Below are 16,790 nucleotides of genomic sequence, written 5' to 3' on the forward strand. Positions count from 1 at the left end.
GAGTAAACAGGTCTGAAGTCTATCAGGAAAACAGAATATATCAATATATATTTTGAGCTTGTGATAATGGCTAAATATTGCTTCTAGCAATATAATTACTTAAGTCATAAAGAAATAACACAGTATTAATTCAGAGAAGAGTATATTTATGTACAGATCTTGAATAAATCTATATTCTAGGACTTTTAAAGATGGGTACAGTGGTCTGTAAATTCAGCCCTGGCTGGAGGCTAAGGGGCACCAGCACAGCACCATTTTCCTTAAACCTTCAACATTCTACTTGTGAAAAGCTGGCGTTTAACCTTTGCAGATCCCTTCTATAGACCAGGCAGGATAAAGATGTTTTTCCCTGTACATTTCAGAAATACACATAAGAAGGCCACAGAAGTCAAAAGCCCTTTTCCAAAAAAGGCCTTTGTATATACTGGTTTGATATCTCAAGAAAAGGAGTGGTTATGGATTCATAGATTAAAATGTATCATTTTAAGGCTTTTGAAAAATTAACAAGTTGAATTTTTTTTTTTTTTAAACTACAGAGCCCATGCCGCACAAATGACTACAGAAGATTAGGAAATATTCCATCAAGTGTTTCTACGAGTATCCTGCTTTGCGTGGAACAGCAGCGAGGAGGACACAACAGCAGTGAACAATGCACACATGCAGGATAGAAGAGTTAAACCTTTTGGGGGAAAGTACTGACTGTCACATACTTAAATCTGATTTGTCTGAACTTGTTTAGAGTCAGTGAGGAAAAGCTGGCTTGGGCAATCCATTGCTACTCCTTTGTACCCCACAATACATTCTACGCAGAGTAACATTTTATTGACAGAAAAATGATCAAAAAGAGCTCCCCTAGGACAGTGAACTATGAAGATCAAAGGGTATCATACAGGAGATAACACAGTAGAAGTAAATGACAAAAGTTCAATGGTTTTAGTCTTGACATTTCGGATGAGCACCCTGTTTTCCGATCACAGAAAGACCAACCACCAAACAGCCAACGCAAGAATCACGAGAAAAGACATCATGAAAGGAATACGAGGAGATGGGAAAGTACTAGAGTAGAGGTGGCACTTTTTGAGAGACTTGTGATCCTCAGGGATTGGAATAGAAACCTTGGGAAGAATTTCTTCATTGTCTTGCTGGGGCAAGGCTCTCTCAGTAGATCTCTCTTGCCTTTTAATTTTCTCTTCATCCTGCACTAACAGAGCACGTTGCTGTGTCTGCTTTCACGATAGAAGATCAAGAAAGACAGAGAAAGATGAACAAAATGACAGATGGAAAAATGCTCAAAAATGATACTTGGGGATGTGCAAAGGATTTGGGAAGATCTTTTGGGACACTCTTTATTTTACTTTACTTTGGCAATTTTCCCAGCAAAGTCTCTATAACAGAGTCTGGTATTCAACAGATAATTTTTGAATGAATGAACATTAGAAGTCTTGAAAGTTCAAGCAATTACTCGACTTCCTTAGCAAGAGTATGTTTCCTCCTTCAAGGATACTCATATATGAATATCGGTCATTTTTCATTGTTTTAGTGCTGCCAATTTTTCTTAGATCACTTGGGTAAAGCCAATAATGAAGCATTCTTCTCGCCATGAGAAAAGTTAATTTTATTACAAACGGAATGGCAGAATATAAAAAGTTATCCTTCTATCCCTTCATATAGACTTAAAAAACTGCAACAGTTCAACAGCAATTAGCTTTTGCTCAAGGGAATAAAAATCTTAATCCTGTACATTTTAAAGATTGCAAAAGAAAAACAAAAGTATAAAAGTTTGTATGTGCCTCCAAGGTCTAACAAAACAAACAAAATCCCCCCACAAATCTCAACAACTGTAAACTTCCTCCCCCTCTTGCCGTATCATGATTAAAAATAATAGTAGTAACAACAGCCATGAAGGTTTATACATCACATTAAGCAGAGTTTTTGACAATTTTAAGGTAAGTTGCCTTTTCCAAATGTCCAATTGAGAAGTTTTTCCTCCCCCGACAATTTCTGTGCTCTGCCATCTAGTCAAGAGATGTTATCTATGAAAGGAAAAACTTGGCTCTAAGTTCTCTCAGTTGGGCCAACCTTCTCTGATCAGTTTGGAATTTTGACACAGGTTCTTTGCACACCCCTAAGTGGTATGTATCAGGGAGAAAGTAGCTGGGGGACTGGTCAGCAAAAAAGAAAAAAAGGAAAGAAAGGATGCAAAATCATAATGATTTTTAAAAGAATATAAGGAGGGAGAAGAAAGACAACATAAAAAGAATAGGGTACAATTAAATTCATTTTCTCTCTGAATACATATTTACATCTTCATGCAGCTTTTCAACCAGCCATGCGCCGAAATAAGCAAATTGAAAGCTGCAAAAGCTGCAGCCGTGGAAATGTTATGTGTTAGGTCAAAAGGCAGTGGAGTGTGAATTTACTAGTAGAGCCAAAAGAAAAAAAAATTACTCAGCAGCTGCTGTTCAGTTCTGGGGGAGTATCTGCTTAGTGCCATGACAAGAGCAAATTCGGATTGAGAAGCACGAGTCATAACAGCAGCTTTACCTCTGGCCCACCAACCTTTCTTTCCGAGGGAAGGACAGAGGTTTTCTTCACCTGGTCATACACAAATTATATAAAATTCAGTAGCCTTGCAATGCAACAACAATGCTGCCAAAGACGGAAGAGGTACCCCCAGAGAACAGAAATATTGCCCTCATCAGTGAAGAAAAAGTAAGATATGCCAGAAAGTGGAGTTATCCTTTAAAAAAGGTCCTAAAAAAAGTTATTCTTACTTATTCTGTTATTGATGTAGAGGAGTAATATCCAGAAGCACAGAGCTAAAGTGGCTCAAGTACTCCCCACCAATCTCATTTATAAAAGTCCTTTCTTTAAAGTCCACAGAATGACATACCCACTTCCAACCAGCCCTGAGATGATTTCTGGAAGGTTTCTATTAAGATAGAAGATATTTTCTGGAAATGGAGACTGATTCAAATTTACCAAACTTCATCCAAGAGAGTATTAAATTACTTTTTCAAAGTAATCGAGCATCTTTTATTACTTCCACAGAGTCAAAAAGAAAGCTTCTAGAAAATAAGCAGCTATGGTTTACAGAGACAGTTAACCAGGCAAGACAACAACATGGCGTTTCTCCTGAAGTCTAGATTTATAGAAGGCTGAGTCACTGTCTCAGTTCAGGCTACATTATCTAGATTTAGAATCTAAAACTGATGTCCATTTACATCAGGGAATGGAGGCTGAAGAGGACGGAGAATAGAAACAACAGCATCCTGTCACCCCCGGTAACTAGCTACCCATCATTCAGGAATTCTCCAGTCTTACTTGGTGAAACTGGTCTGACTCTACTTGGAGAATCTTGGCCAATTTCAATTGCATTTTGAAAAAGATAAAAAGTACCCTCTGCGAGTCAACTTTTATCATCTTCTCCAGTTCCAGAAACTAAACAAAGTTGAATAGTTTACCATGAATTCTGAATTTAAAAACAAGTTGTTTTTTTTTTAATATTATTAAGACATCACTACCTTTCTTGACTAGAATTGCTGTTGCTATTGGTGAAAACCAGGAATATAATTTTAAAAATTATTATCATCACTCATTAAATCATTGTGACTACTTATGTAAATATTAACCTATATAAGCTAAAGATTAAGAATTTTTAAATATATGCTTAAGGTAACTTTTAAGATATTTCATCACACAGATGCATTTAGTCAGATGTAGGATTTCTAAGACAGGTAATGACAACAGCACAAAAAAAAAAAAAAACAGCCTGAAAGGTATCTCCAACTTCTAACTGACTATCTTACAAAACATGTTAAAAGTTTGAAGCTGCTCATGAAGATGAACTGTCAATCATTTTTCTAAAATTAAAATATAACCATTAATGTGTGGTGTTCTGCATTCTTTGGCTTAGAGGCCTCCTTAGTTTATTATATAATTGTGGTCAACCATTCCAGACATTTCTCAGTTGTGCAAATGTTCAAATAAAGTTTAAAAAAATGTTTATCCTGTTCCAATTCTGACCTTACTAAATTTAGTAAACTCTCTGGTCCTTGGAGGCACAGTTTGAACACGAAGTTCCACTGGCTTATGGTCAATTTGTAAACACACACTAGCCAGAAGGAGGCAGTTCTCAAGAGCCTAGTCATCTATCTAATGGTAGCTCTAAACGGCTCCTATAATTCGACTGGGTAGCCCATATGACTTAAAAACAAGTGTTTGATTATGAATGCCTTAAAGCTGCAATGAACTGGTGAGGAACCAAAGCTAACTTTCAGCTCTAAACCTACTTTACTTATATACAGACATTTAATAGACAATAATGTTTATTTCATTCATTCTCACAAGTGGTCATGTGGACGAAGTACTCACTCCTTCTCCTGTGGGAAGCTGCCCATTGATGTTAAGTGTTCGGAATGGGGAGTGAGTGGATAAGCGTTTATCCCATTCACTAGGCCGTGGTTCTGGTACAGATTCCATGAAGTTCTTTTTCAGCTCACTGATGCTGGCATGATGTTTTTTTATCTCTTCTTGACTTTTGTCTAAATCCTACAGTTGAAAGGACAAACATGCAAAATAATAAACACTCAGAGGAAAAAAAACACATCAGGGGAAGCCCACTAGACTATATGGGCACTGGCAGAAAACACACCACATCCAGGGCAGATGTTACTAATCCATAAATTGCATTCAAATTTTAAATATACAGCATGGTATATTTGCTTGCTTTTTGTTAGTGTTCTTTTTTTTTAATGAGGTGCTTTTCTTGGAAGCAGTGAAGCGTCATAACCCCACAACGCTTAGCAGTTTTGTAATCCACAGACCTCACTCCTTAATTTTGCAACTTTTCTTCCCATTACGACACAGCGTTAGATCTCCAACTCCTCATCCCAAGAGGGTGATCTCACAGCTCAGTTAGCCTTGTCTTGATATGAACTGATTGAGGCTCAGCTCAGGCAGGATGGAGATAGCAGTAGATAAGGGGCAGCTATTAAACAAAGGACATGATAAAAGATGCAACTGCCACCATTGGTTGCTTTGCTTTGGTGAGTTGCAATCATACAGCATCCCTCTGTTTATACCTGGAGATAATTCTGCTTCCTTATTACTAGGTGGTATTACTGGTTTTGATGAACAGAACAGCCCTTTCTTGTTATAAGAATTTATCACTAGAATTCCTGGCCAAGCCTTGAGAGCAAATTGTTATTATCTATGAAAAATCACTCAGGTGTGTGATATGATAGCTTTTTTTCTTTACCAATACTATTCGTGCTTTTAGTTAAATCCACCTCCCTGCTCAGCGGGGGTCTGTTTCCTCCCTCTCCCTCTGTGCTCTCTCTCTCAAGTAAATAAATAAAACCTTAAAAAAAAAGCCTTATGCCTTCCAGCTTCTGATAGCTTTACTTCATCCCTTAGTAGAATTCAAAATAGGGACCTTCTTCCAGTAATTTTCAATGGATTGGAAGTAATTTAACAAGAATTCATCAAATACCTTATATATCTCAACAGTTTAAAATATCTCAACTGTTCCAGCAGAATTGGATAGTGGACAACTAGGTTTAATATTCCTTAAATGGGATATTCCAGGGAGAAAGGATCAAAATGAAGGTTAATAAAACTAGAAATAACATTGAGGTTTATGTAACAGGAGGCAAATAAAACTTTCAAAAAGTAGACTTGGCCAGAAATAAAATGGGAAATACAATTTAAAGACAAAAACTGAAATGTTCTTTGTCCAACATACTTCTCCAAAAAAGCTCAGATCCATGCTTGAGATCAAAATATGTGGGAGCCTGTCACTTGATGAATGCTAAAAATTCTGTGTTTATTATGTATCACAGCAGCTCTGTATCCAAGAAAAGCACAATATTAAATATATCTTTTAATATGCTGTATAAATTTTGAGATTAGCCTCTTTCTTTCTTCCTTCCTTCCTTTCTTTCTTTCTTCTGTGGAAAACCACCACATTTGGGGGGAAAAATTGGAACTCATTTAAATAAAAATTTCAAAAAATTTTCTGGAGCAATGCATGCTTCAACCTAATGAAATTTTTTCAAAAGCAATGTCAAAGAGAAAATAGCATAGGAAAAAGCATTGGTGAGGCACACGACATAATTTTGATTCTGGAGATATTCATTCAGAAAATTCACTTACTAATCTGTTCTTTTTATTTTTGTAAGACTAAACCATGTATATTTGCTTTGAGATCAAAAAGAAAACTAAACCCAAAATGGACAATCCTGTAGCTTCCCCAAAAAATTACCTCTTGCTTGTTGGGATGAAATGTGAGTATAGCCCATGAATATGGGCTTCACCATGAGGCAACAACAGTGTGCACTTTTATTCTAGCTGAAAGCAAGAAAAGCATGTTTACTAGCTAAAGAAAAGCATGAACAAGCTTGGTCAAAGACCCAGTAGTAGCCTGAGCATCTGAGACCTACAAGGCATGTAAGTCCCTGTGACCCAGCTCCTAACTGGAAATTAAATCTGCTTGGTCCAAGAACAACTTAACACATTTGAGAGTTAAAGTATGAATGGAACAAAACAAAAATAAGCAAGATGCTATGGTAAAACCATAAGTCTCTATGTTTGCCTTTTAATATGAGAGTGGTGATTTGTTACTCTTCTTGCCTAGCTTTTGATTGGCTTGGAACCTGAGAAAATAAATATTTCAATAAAATCAGTAGCTTCTGAAGGAGCTTTCTCCATCCTTCTTAGCTGGCTCTGTTAGAAACCTGTGGGGGCACAGAGTAAAATTAAGATCTCAAAGGGACCTGTTCCAAATAGAATTTGTCATAGACACTTGCTACAGGTTCTCTCTGGGAGATGGAGGAGGAGGCGGTAGATCTAAAAATGAACTCGACCTTATTTGGCCAGAACAAAGCATTAGTGGGGGTGGGGTAGGAGAGATGCTTTACCAAAAAAAAAAAAAAAAAAAAAAAAAAACCCTGCTAGAGTGACAGATAACTTGAGAGAACATCCTTATGGGGTGCAAGGGAGACAATTTTTGAGATTTTTTTTTCTTTTACTGTAACTAGAGAATGATGGTTAGCCAAACTACTCTGGCTGCTTTTAGGCTAGAAACTTTTTGATACTTATCATCTTAAAATTTTAGCAGCAGCCAAACCAAACCATTAAATATAAAATGTTCTCAAAAAGTAGTTAGTAGTTTTAATTTTCAAACGCACACTTATTTAGAAATCCCCTCTTGTTGCTATCAGTGCAGTGCTGGGGAAAAAAACACATCACACACAGGGACTCTGTGAGTCTCAGAAGCCATCACACACCTCATTGAACAAATGACAAATATATGATTGGTACTGCAGGTTCCAGTCAAAAGGAAGCACTAAAGAAGGACTAGTGAAGAAAAAGGCATGTTTGGGATTGGGAGATGTTACATTGCCAAGGACAAGGACATCGTCTGACCTCTGTAATTCTTCCTAATCCCAGAAGAAGAACCATTCACGTCTAGTTTTAGTTATGAAATCAAGCAGAGATCTAGCTGCCGAGTTTGAAATATCCTAGAGTCCAGCCTTAAAAAACTTCATGTTACATGAGGTAAATGTACATAAAGTACTTGGTATTGTGCCCATCGCACAGTATGTGATTAATGAAGGCTGGCCAAAATTTTTATTACTTTTATTAAAGTACCCTATACTTTGCAAGCACTCAAAATGTATGTTTTGACAGAAAATAGGACAATGTTAAGTAACTATCAGAGGTCATTATATTAAACCAGAGATCTATTTTAAAAAGTTTCTTCAGATTTCCAGTTTAATACTATTTAGTACATTTCTTGTATGTTCATCGTTCAGATCTCAGCTAGTATGTTCTCTCTCCAAAGAGAACTTCCCATCTTATTCAGAGATTTCCTTTCTTAGCACAGCATACCGTCACAGCTTCCATAATAACTGGAAATCATTTTATTGCTATTTTTACCTGTTTATTGTTTCTCTCCTCCCTACTTCTACACATTGTTAAGTTTCCTGAAGGCAGAAACTATGTTTATCATCTTCCTCTGTATTTATGTTTCCTTCAAGTTTAAGTTAAATCCCCAGTATCAGAGTTATATTCATTTCTTTTGGCTCTGTCTTGAGCAAAATCGTAAGATAATCTGGTCAATTTTTATATATAGAGTCTTCGTGTGGTGTAAACTAATGTAGCCTCAGTGTTTTCCATATAGATAACTCCATGTTCTCTACTTTTTCCTCATAGAGTTCCCCTACTCTTCTAATTAGTTTCCTATTTCCCTGTTCAAGGTGGAGCTCCAAACTAGGTAAGTATACTAATACAACTCTGGTAAAAAGCAAATCATTGTTGAATGTAATGAGAAAATGACCTTACAATTCCTAGAGTAGATAGTATGTTGCAATTTCTGAATGGAAAAAAACAAACTTTAATAGAGATAGATAGACAGACCCTAACTCAAAACCTAGCTTTACCAATTTACTGGCTTTGTGACCACACAGGCAAATTAAATTTCTCTAAGGCTGGATTTTCTTATCTTTAAATTAATCATCTTATGCCCACAGACTTGTTTTTGAAATTAAACTATCTTATATTAACTACAGATTAAATACCAGGTCCCCTCTTTCCTTCCTATATCTTTTCTCTTTCCTGACTGTCCTATCATTTTTTGATATCTCCAATTTTTAAGTCCATTTTTGAATTGGGATCATTTCTCCTACTTTTCCACACTCAGTTCAGAAGATGAAAAATATAGCCTGGGACACACAGGAGTTTATACTCTTGGAAAATTCATGAAGTTTTTGACAGTGATATTGAATTTTCTACAAGTCGGTAAAACAATGGAACCGCAAGAAGCAGAGGTAGTCCCAATCATATATTTTTTAGATAAGTATGACAGATGGAAACTAAAGAGTCAGAAGGAGAGATGGTTGCATATCTTCATGTTTACCAACATGCAAAAGCATTTTAAACTTAAAATTCTTTCATGCAATGGCATGCAAAACCAAACACAGCATAAAGAAAGGGATGATTGCAAAGAATGCAGAAGGTATAGGCAACCAACTGAAATAAGCTTCAAGTTCATACAAACCTCCAACATTAAATTGCTATGTCTGATATAAATGTTTTCACCATCTAGTCTCTCTCTCTTTTTCTGTGAAAATGAAAGAGGGAAAAACAGAAAAGCATAAAAAATTAAAATGTTGTTCTTGCGGGAAAAAACTGCAAATTGGCAAACCAAAAAAATTAGATGTCCACAGCGCAGCATATGCCAACATGAAATGGTCACAAAACTACAAGGACACACACAGAACACATTACCGCTAGAAAACGGATGACCCTATTCATGAGTGATGGAAGAAAGTGATGACCTTATTTAAATAGACAGTGCTCCTGGCTTCATTGGCTTCTTACGTAGTAAGCTGTTTTATGCTCATTTTTGAAATTCAACTGTTTGAGAGTTATCTTAAAGTACATGACTTTAAGAAGATTTGAAATCCCGTGTTCCATGGCATGGAGAAATGCTGTAAAACGTTATTTACCTTCCCGAGACATAGTTCATACTTAGTAATACCACGGTAGGTATATCTCTAATACCTTTCATAAGAAAGATCTAAGGGCACTTTATACACGATTAGTCAATATTCTCTTTAGTAAGGACTGATACATCCCACTCTATAGTTGGGAAGAATGGGCACAGAGCAGCAAAACACACAGTTATGAACAATGCCAGGAGTTGCTGCTATGATGGTTTCCATACTAAGTATGTATCAAATATTGTCCATGTTTCCAAGAATATGGTGCCACTGAAATATTTCTTATCAAGTTTAAATATGAAGGATAGTTTTGGTCTTCACTAGTTACTTCATTGTGTTTAAAAAGGCATTTTCCTCCTGGGAGGTTTATTTTAATGAACAATTTCAACAAATAGTATAGGATTATAATTTATTTGCTATACACATGTATGTGAGTGTATGCAAATATATATGTGCATAAATATATATCTGCGATTTGAAAACAATTTCTGATGAAGAGAAATCAATGAAAAGAATGGATCACTGTCTTTTTAATGCACTGTAGAAGTCAGCATGGGTGACGATAATGCAGTTTTGTGAAAGTGAAAAATGGCTGACCTTCCTCATTCTTATCAGATCTTCAGTTTTTTCTGCAAGCTTCTGTTTTGCCATTATTTAAAAAAAAAAAAGAAAAATGATAAAATATTGGCTCAATGAAGTTTATTTGAACCTTTATAATATTTTTTAAGGGAAGGGAGTTAGGGAGAAGAAAAAAAATTGAGGAGGGAGGAGAAAAGGAACAAGTGGCCTGTTGGCACAAACCTGTGTTTGGTCACCATTTGAGGTGGGTACTGTGACCTCGATGTGGGTTTTTTCCACCTACATTTAAGAAATAAAGTGGTAAAAACATTTTAGGTTAGTAGGTTTCTATGAGTAGCATTATTTCCAAATATGCCGCATCTTTAAGCTGGTTGCAAAATAAGCTGATACGTAATCAACATGATGCAGTCTTATGGGGGTGTGACAGGAAAGGACATTACTCTTCAGTGGTCATCTGTTAGTTCACCAGCGTATTTTCAAGGCTGAAGAGGTAATATGGACAGCCAAATGATAGTGAAAGAAAATTAAGATAATTATTCCATCGATGAAGAAAACATTTTTACACTTATTGATAAAAAAAGTACTTATACAAAAAATAATTTGGGCTTAAATAAGGCATGTGTTTTTGTTTTGGCTTTTTTTGTGTGATCTAGAAGTACTTTAACATTTAAAAACAAATTTACAAATGAAGATATCAAGGTAGGACATACATGACAAAAACAAAATCTTTACAGTTAAAGCACACATATATAAACCACATATGACACAAAGAACGTAAATACAAAAAAAAAATTGTTAGTTGATCAATATATTTAAGGAGACACTTTCACCTTGAGTTTATTAGACAACAAAACATCAAAATAAACTCAATTCAAATTGTTACTGATGCATGCAATTACTTCCAAGGCTGATTTATAAATAAGCACACATGGGGCTCAGCTGCAACATTGAGCAATCTGTAATCTCCTCTCCAGGGAGCGGGAGCCCTTGTGTTTGGTGGATGAATAAGATTCATCCTTAATAGTAGGAAGAGAATAACTAAGACCTCCTGCCTAGCTTTGAAATACGTTTAGTAATAGTTATTTTATAGACCCTAAATGGAGCAAGTATAAATTTAAGAAACCCAAACAGACTATTAAGAGGAAGCGTTTTAGAGTGAGCAATGCCTAAAGCAGTAGGTATTTCAAAATTAGAAAATTTTTTATTAAGAATCAAATCAGTCACTTTGTATCATTAACTTCTTTATAGAGGCTCAACAATCTGTGGTTTTGACACGTTCTTTTTAATCACACTTGGCAGCATTACCTTGGAGTACAATGTCATTGTGCTATTTTCCCTAGGACAGAATGTAGAGAACATAACACCAAATTTTGTGATACTGTCAAATCATAAGCACATCCAGCTACAGTACTTTTAACTACCAGGATAACAGATAATTTGTGTCATTTCTACTATGAATCCATTATAGTTGATGTATGGTCATTAGCAAGTTATTTCACCTAAGTTTTTTATTGAAAAAGTGGAGACAATATACCCATGAAGTAGTGAATGTTTAGCAAATAGCAGTTTTAAATTATTTTGCAGGGGCACTTGGATGGCTCAGTCATTGAACGACTGCCTTGAGCTCAGGTCATGATCCCAGAAGGTCCTGGGATTGAGCCCTGCATTGGGCTCCCTGCTCAGCGGGAAGCCTGTTTCTCCTTCTCCCACTCCCCCTGTTTGTATCCCCTCTCTTGCTGTCTCTCTCTCTGTGTCAAACAAGTAAAAAAAAATCTTCAAAATTTTTTTACAAAAAATTATTTTGTAAAGCTTAAATTACTTGTTTCAATGAATAATGACCTTTTGCTTTTTTCTAACAGCAACAAAGTGAGAGCCTCTACTTCAGTCTGAGCGGAGGCCAAGTAGCAAAGGTAGTCAAGCCCCTTCAGAGAATATTAAATGAGATAAACGTGTGCATAGGGGCGAGGTACTATTCCACACCTGCAAAACAGGTCTTGTCAAATGACTCAAGATGCAAAAAGCTACTTTTATCTGGCACCAAATTCGTGTTAGCTAATGAAATTTATATAGTGTTACAAGGTTATTTTATTACACTATTGCTTTATATAATAACTATGGCTTCAGGTAAATTCCATAATTATTTTCTACTGTTACAAATAAAATCAACTCAGAGTCTTCCTTAATTCTGTCCCTACTATTACAGTAATAGAAGGTTATCAGAGGTGGTTTTCAGTCTGATCTTTATGTAAGTATCTCAAGACATATACATACACAGAATTAATCAGCAAGAAAATCACCTACTGGCACTTGAATGGGAAGCACAGACCAAGGAGTGATCTCTCCCCTCTATCAGGTTCCAAGAGCAACAAGAACCTATTCTAGATACCTGTGTCTGACTTATAGGCTAAAGAACAAGTATGGGGGCATCTGGGTGGCTCAGTCAGTTAAGCACCTGCCATTGGCTTGGGTCATGATCTCAAGGTCCTGGGATCCAGCCCCACTTTGGGCTCCCTGCTCAGCAGGCAGCCTGCTTCTCTCTCTGCCACCCAGTCATGCTTGCTCACTCTCTCTCTCTCTCTCTCTCTCAAATAAATAAAATCTTAAAAAAAAAAAAAAAAAGAACAAGTATGTTAGCAGAACACCAAAGGAATCTTAGCCACTCAAAGAGATTCCTTTGCCAACTCCAATAATCCAACACTTTCCAGTTAGTACAAAAAATGGAGGAATAGTCAAAAGTGCCAGATGAGATATCCTAATGTTAAAAACTGAGGTAGTCTAACCTTAAAAAGGCACTGTTGATACTGAACCTGATGGCCAGTGTCATACACATCTGGCTAGGTTAAAAAAGAAAAAAAAAAAAAGCAAATATTTACCATTTGCTCAATTTTTTTCTCTCTTTAGACTCAAGTTGGTCTCAAAGGACAGTAAAAATGGCATGTCATGTAGAACGTTTTGTTTTGTTTTAATACAGTCAAAACAAAGCCAAATTGGCCACTGCTCTACAGATAAACTAGATACTGAACTGGGTCCAAAAGAACAGGATTAATCCATCTGCCAAGATGAGAGCACTTACTGAGGTCTTCCATGGTTTAAAAATTTTTTTGGCTTTAACTTTAACAGACATATAAAAACGTGATTTTTTAAAAAGCACTGCCTCTAGTAATTCTTGTTGTCAACAGTGATACTTGTGTTTATGTCAGTAATTCCGAACATCTCAACTACATCACAGCCTAAATGTGCTTAAAAGGCTAATCAACACATAGAAGATCAGTCCAGATACTGTTAGTCCTGGGAAACCTGCTAATTGGTGATTTTTCAACAAGATCAGAGACTGAGGTACAATCAACGCAGAACTATAAGCAACTCAGATCCTACACAAGGATCTTTGCCTTTTGTAAACAATTTGATTTGAACAACCTCATAGAAGTGCTTTATATAATACTAATTGGGATATTCTCTGGGTATGTCGCTTGTATACTTATCTTAGGAAATCAAATTATATTATAATCCTATTAGCAGAGCTTACTTTTAAAAAGCAGTGTGGAGATTCCTTCTAGATGAGTAAAAATTAGTTTTAAAAGCAGATGATCACAGTGCTGATGTGCTTTATAGGCTCTTTTTTTTTTTTTTTTTTTTTTAAAGATATAAGTTAGGTAACTGTGTAGGTAGATCACCTGAAAACTTCTCGGATGGTTTAGTCTTCATGGCATAATTCTATGAAAATATTTTACAGGTTCACGGGGAATACTTTCTTTTAGAAAGAGTAAAGAAGAAATAACTTTGTTAGAACTCTACAAGAACCAATGCTTTGAAAACCTCCCTGGCCAAGGAGTTAACATGTCTAAACCAGAAAGTGAACTAGCCAGATATTTAGACTTATGGCATACCTTCCACGCTTCTGTGGGTTCCGGCTCAGCCTGCCCGGGTGGCACTTCTTCCTTTTGCTCTTCAACCTTAGCTGTTTCCTTCTGTGCTTTAGAAACCTCTGTGTCCTGACTCTGAGCAATGGCGGGTGCAGAGGTGGGCCGGGGACTTCGGTCTGAATCAACAGCCGCTGCTACGTGAGAAAGGGAAAAGGGAAGGATAAGTGAAGGCAAGAGTCACTATACTACTTCAGAGTCACCACGTAAAATAATAGTGAATGCAGGACACAGTGTCCGGTGGGCTATCACACAGAAGGTAAAAAAAATAAATCATTAGTGCTCTGCCAGGTTACTGATGGCATTAAAAAAGCTAAAATAGAAAAGCTAAACTATGTTATCATGTTCCATAAGGGGGCGGAGTGGATCCAAATAAGAAAAGAAAAACTCTTTATTAAAAAGTTAGCAAGATTGTTTAACCTTGTACTTTGTTAGTTTCAAGAACCTGCAATGTAGGGGAGCCTGGGTGACTCAGTGGGTTAGGCATCTGCCTTCAGCTCAGGTCATGATCCTAGGGGTCTGGGAATAAAACCCGCATCGGGCTCCCTGCTCAGCGGGGAGTCTGCTGCTCTCTCTCCCTCTGCCCTTTCTCTCTCTCAAATAAAGAAAATCTTTTTAAAAAATAAATAAATAAAAATCTTTAAAAAAAAAACTGCAATGTAGTCTATGGAGAAAAAAAAAGAGGTTAATTAAGTCTGACTTCTTTCACGAAGCCGTATTGAAATGTACATCCATTTATTTATAGGTGATTTTAGGAAACTAAAAACTATGTTCTAGGAAAAAGGATCAAGTCTGATTTCTTCTGTTAAGCCTGCTTGGAATGATTACAAAATAACTTGATAAATTGATCTTGTAAGATATGAATACTTTTTGATGTTTAAGGGCAAACCTTTGAACCAGATACTTTCCCTTTTAATAAGTCATTTGATTAAAATAATATGAATTCAAAACCTTTGGCCTTTAGTCCTTTAAAATAAAAAACTTTTGAGTTCTTTCCTACCCTCTCAGAATATTATCAACTTGTGTTACAGCCCCTCTTCTCTGATATATCTAAGGCAGTGGTTCTCAACCAGGAATGATTTTGTCCCTCAGACAATATTTAGGAATGTCTGGAGATATTTTGATTGCTGCAACTGGGGAGAGAAGCAGGAGGGGTTACTGGCCAAGGTTGCTGAGATTAAGAAAACCTGACTTAGAGACAATATGCAATAGAGACTTAGAACAAAAGTTTGATCTTTCAAAGTTAATAGTTGTTTTGGGTTGGACTATTAGGCAGCTAAGTTTCGGATGGCTTACTTCAAAAACAACTACTCATACTCTTTTTATGATTTTTATCTTCATTCTTTCAGGGACTAAAAAACACCATATACATACTTTGTAGTAGCCTCATTTATCTGGCGGTGTCTAGAAATGCAGTGTGTCTCCACATGATTTACTTATTTATTTTTAAGTAGACTCCATACCCAGCATGGAGCCCAACTTCTGGGGCTTGAACTCATGACCCTGAGATCAAGACCTGAGATGAGATCTAGTTGGATGCTTAACTGACTGAGTCACCTACGTACTTCTCCACGTGATTTAATATTTCTGATAACAGGTCATTATCCTTTCATGAACTACGATTTTTAAATTTTAATTATTTTGCATGGAAATCCTTACAACTTTTATTGTATGCTTTCTTGCCTTCTTAAACTGAACATACTGAATTTCTCTTTTTTTTGAGAGAGAATGTGTCTGAGTGGGGGGAGGGGCAGAGGGAAAAGGAGAGAGAATTTTAAGAAGACTCTTCACAGAGAATCTCAACTAGGAGCTATGACCGACACGAGGTGATGCTCCACCTCATGACCCTGAGATCATGATCTGAGGCAAAAATCAAGAGTCTGATGCTTAACTGACTGAACCACCGAGACAACTCTGAATTTATCTTGATAAATTTAGATTTATATGTAGTAAATATTAGCTTAAAAAAAGGAATTCCATGAATCAGAACAGAGAAAAAATTGGAATTCACAACTACTTCATATATACAATTCCAAGAAAAAAAATGCTCATTTCCCAGTAATAATCTCCAGCGAAAGAAATCACTTCTAAAAGTACACACAGGGAAAACCGGAGAACAAAGGAATCGCCTATCTTCCAACGAAAATTCTGTGGCCTCTTGCAAGCCCTTGGTACTCATGGGTGCTGGTGCTCTAAGCTACTCAGTGCAAGAATGGCAGATGGCAGACCAAATCTAACAACACAGGGGAATGTGACAAAATATTTTGCTCACAGTTGTGTTAAACTATCATTATACATGTGTATTCACACCTCCTCTCAAAGAATTAATTCAACTCTGCCTGGCATCATAGAAACATAGCCCATGCTCTCACCATGTGTTATTTTGCCACTTGCATTTGGTTTTAATCCAATACTAATACTGCAGAGCCAAATGATTTATGTCTTTGGTATTCCTAGCCCTGGCAATCTGTACCGTCTGTGGAAAGTAGGTATCAGTGTGGAAACTGGCAGTTAGAAACAGAGGCATCAGGTTTCACTGTTTATAAAATGTAGATGATATTAACTCTATAGAATAGTTAGGGAAGACATACTCAATGGTTATGAAAATATTTTATAAGCCCTACATATTAATAACTTTTAATGTCATACCGCTAAGTCTTTTTCTTTTTTTTTTTTTTAAGATTTTATTTATTTATTTGACAGATAGAGATCACAAGTAGGGAGAGAGGCAGGCATAGAGAGAGAGAGAGAGAGAGGAGGAAACAGGCTCCCCGCCACGCAGAGA

General features: G+C 36.4%; 1 protein-coding gene across 12 annotated transcripts in view; it reads right to left on the reverse strand.

Annotated features, from left to right (window-relative positions):
- Positions 1-16,790, reverse strand: part of EPB41 (erythrocyte membrane protein band 4.1) — a 201,629-nt gene that overhangs the window by 35,938 nt on the left and 148,901 nt on the right. For 2 of the 12 annotated variants that reach the window (XM_046018062.1, XM_046018047.1), the window contains 5 exons: positions 13,973-14,142; positions 10,308-10,364; positions 10,104-10,145; positions 9,062-9,124; positions 4,375-4,551 (listed from right to left, as the gene is read on the reverse strand). In XM_046018062.1, the coding sequence (XP_045874018.1) occupies positions 4,375-4,551; positions 9,062-9,124; positions 10,104-10,145; positions 10,308-10,364; positions 13,973-14,142 (509 nt within the window). Of the gene's footprint in view, positions 1-2,559; positions 2,596-4,353; positions 4,552-9,061; positions 9,125-10,103; positions 10,146-10,307; positions 10,365-13,972; positions 14,143-16,790 lie in introns of those variants that run through there. The other 10 variants (XM_046018013.1, XM_046018055.1, XM_046018078.1 and 7 more) reach the window with 6 other exon arrangements.

The sequence above is a fragment of the Meles meles genome, chromosome 1 (genome assembly GCF_922984935.1).
Source record: "Meles meles chromosome 1, mMelMel3.1 paternal haplotype, whole genome shotgun sequence".
In the NCBI taxonomy this organism is placed as follows: Eukaryota; Metazoa; Chordata; class Mammalia; order Carnivora; family Mustelidae; genus Meles; species Meles meles.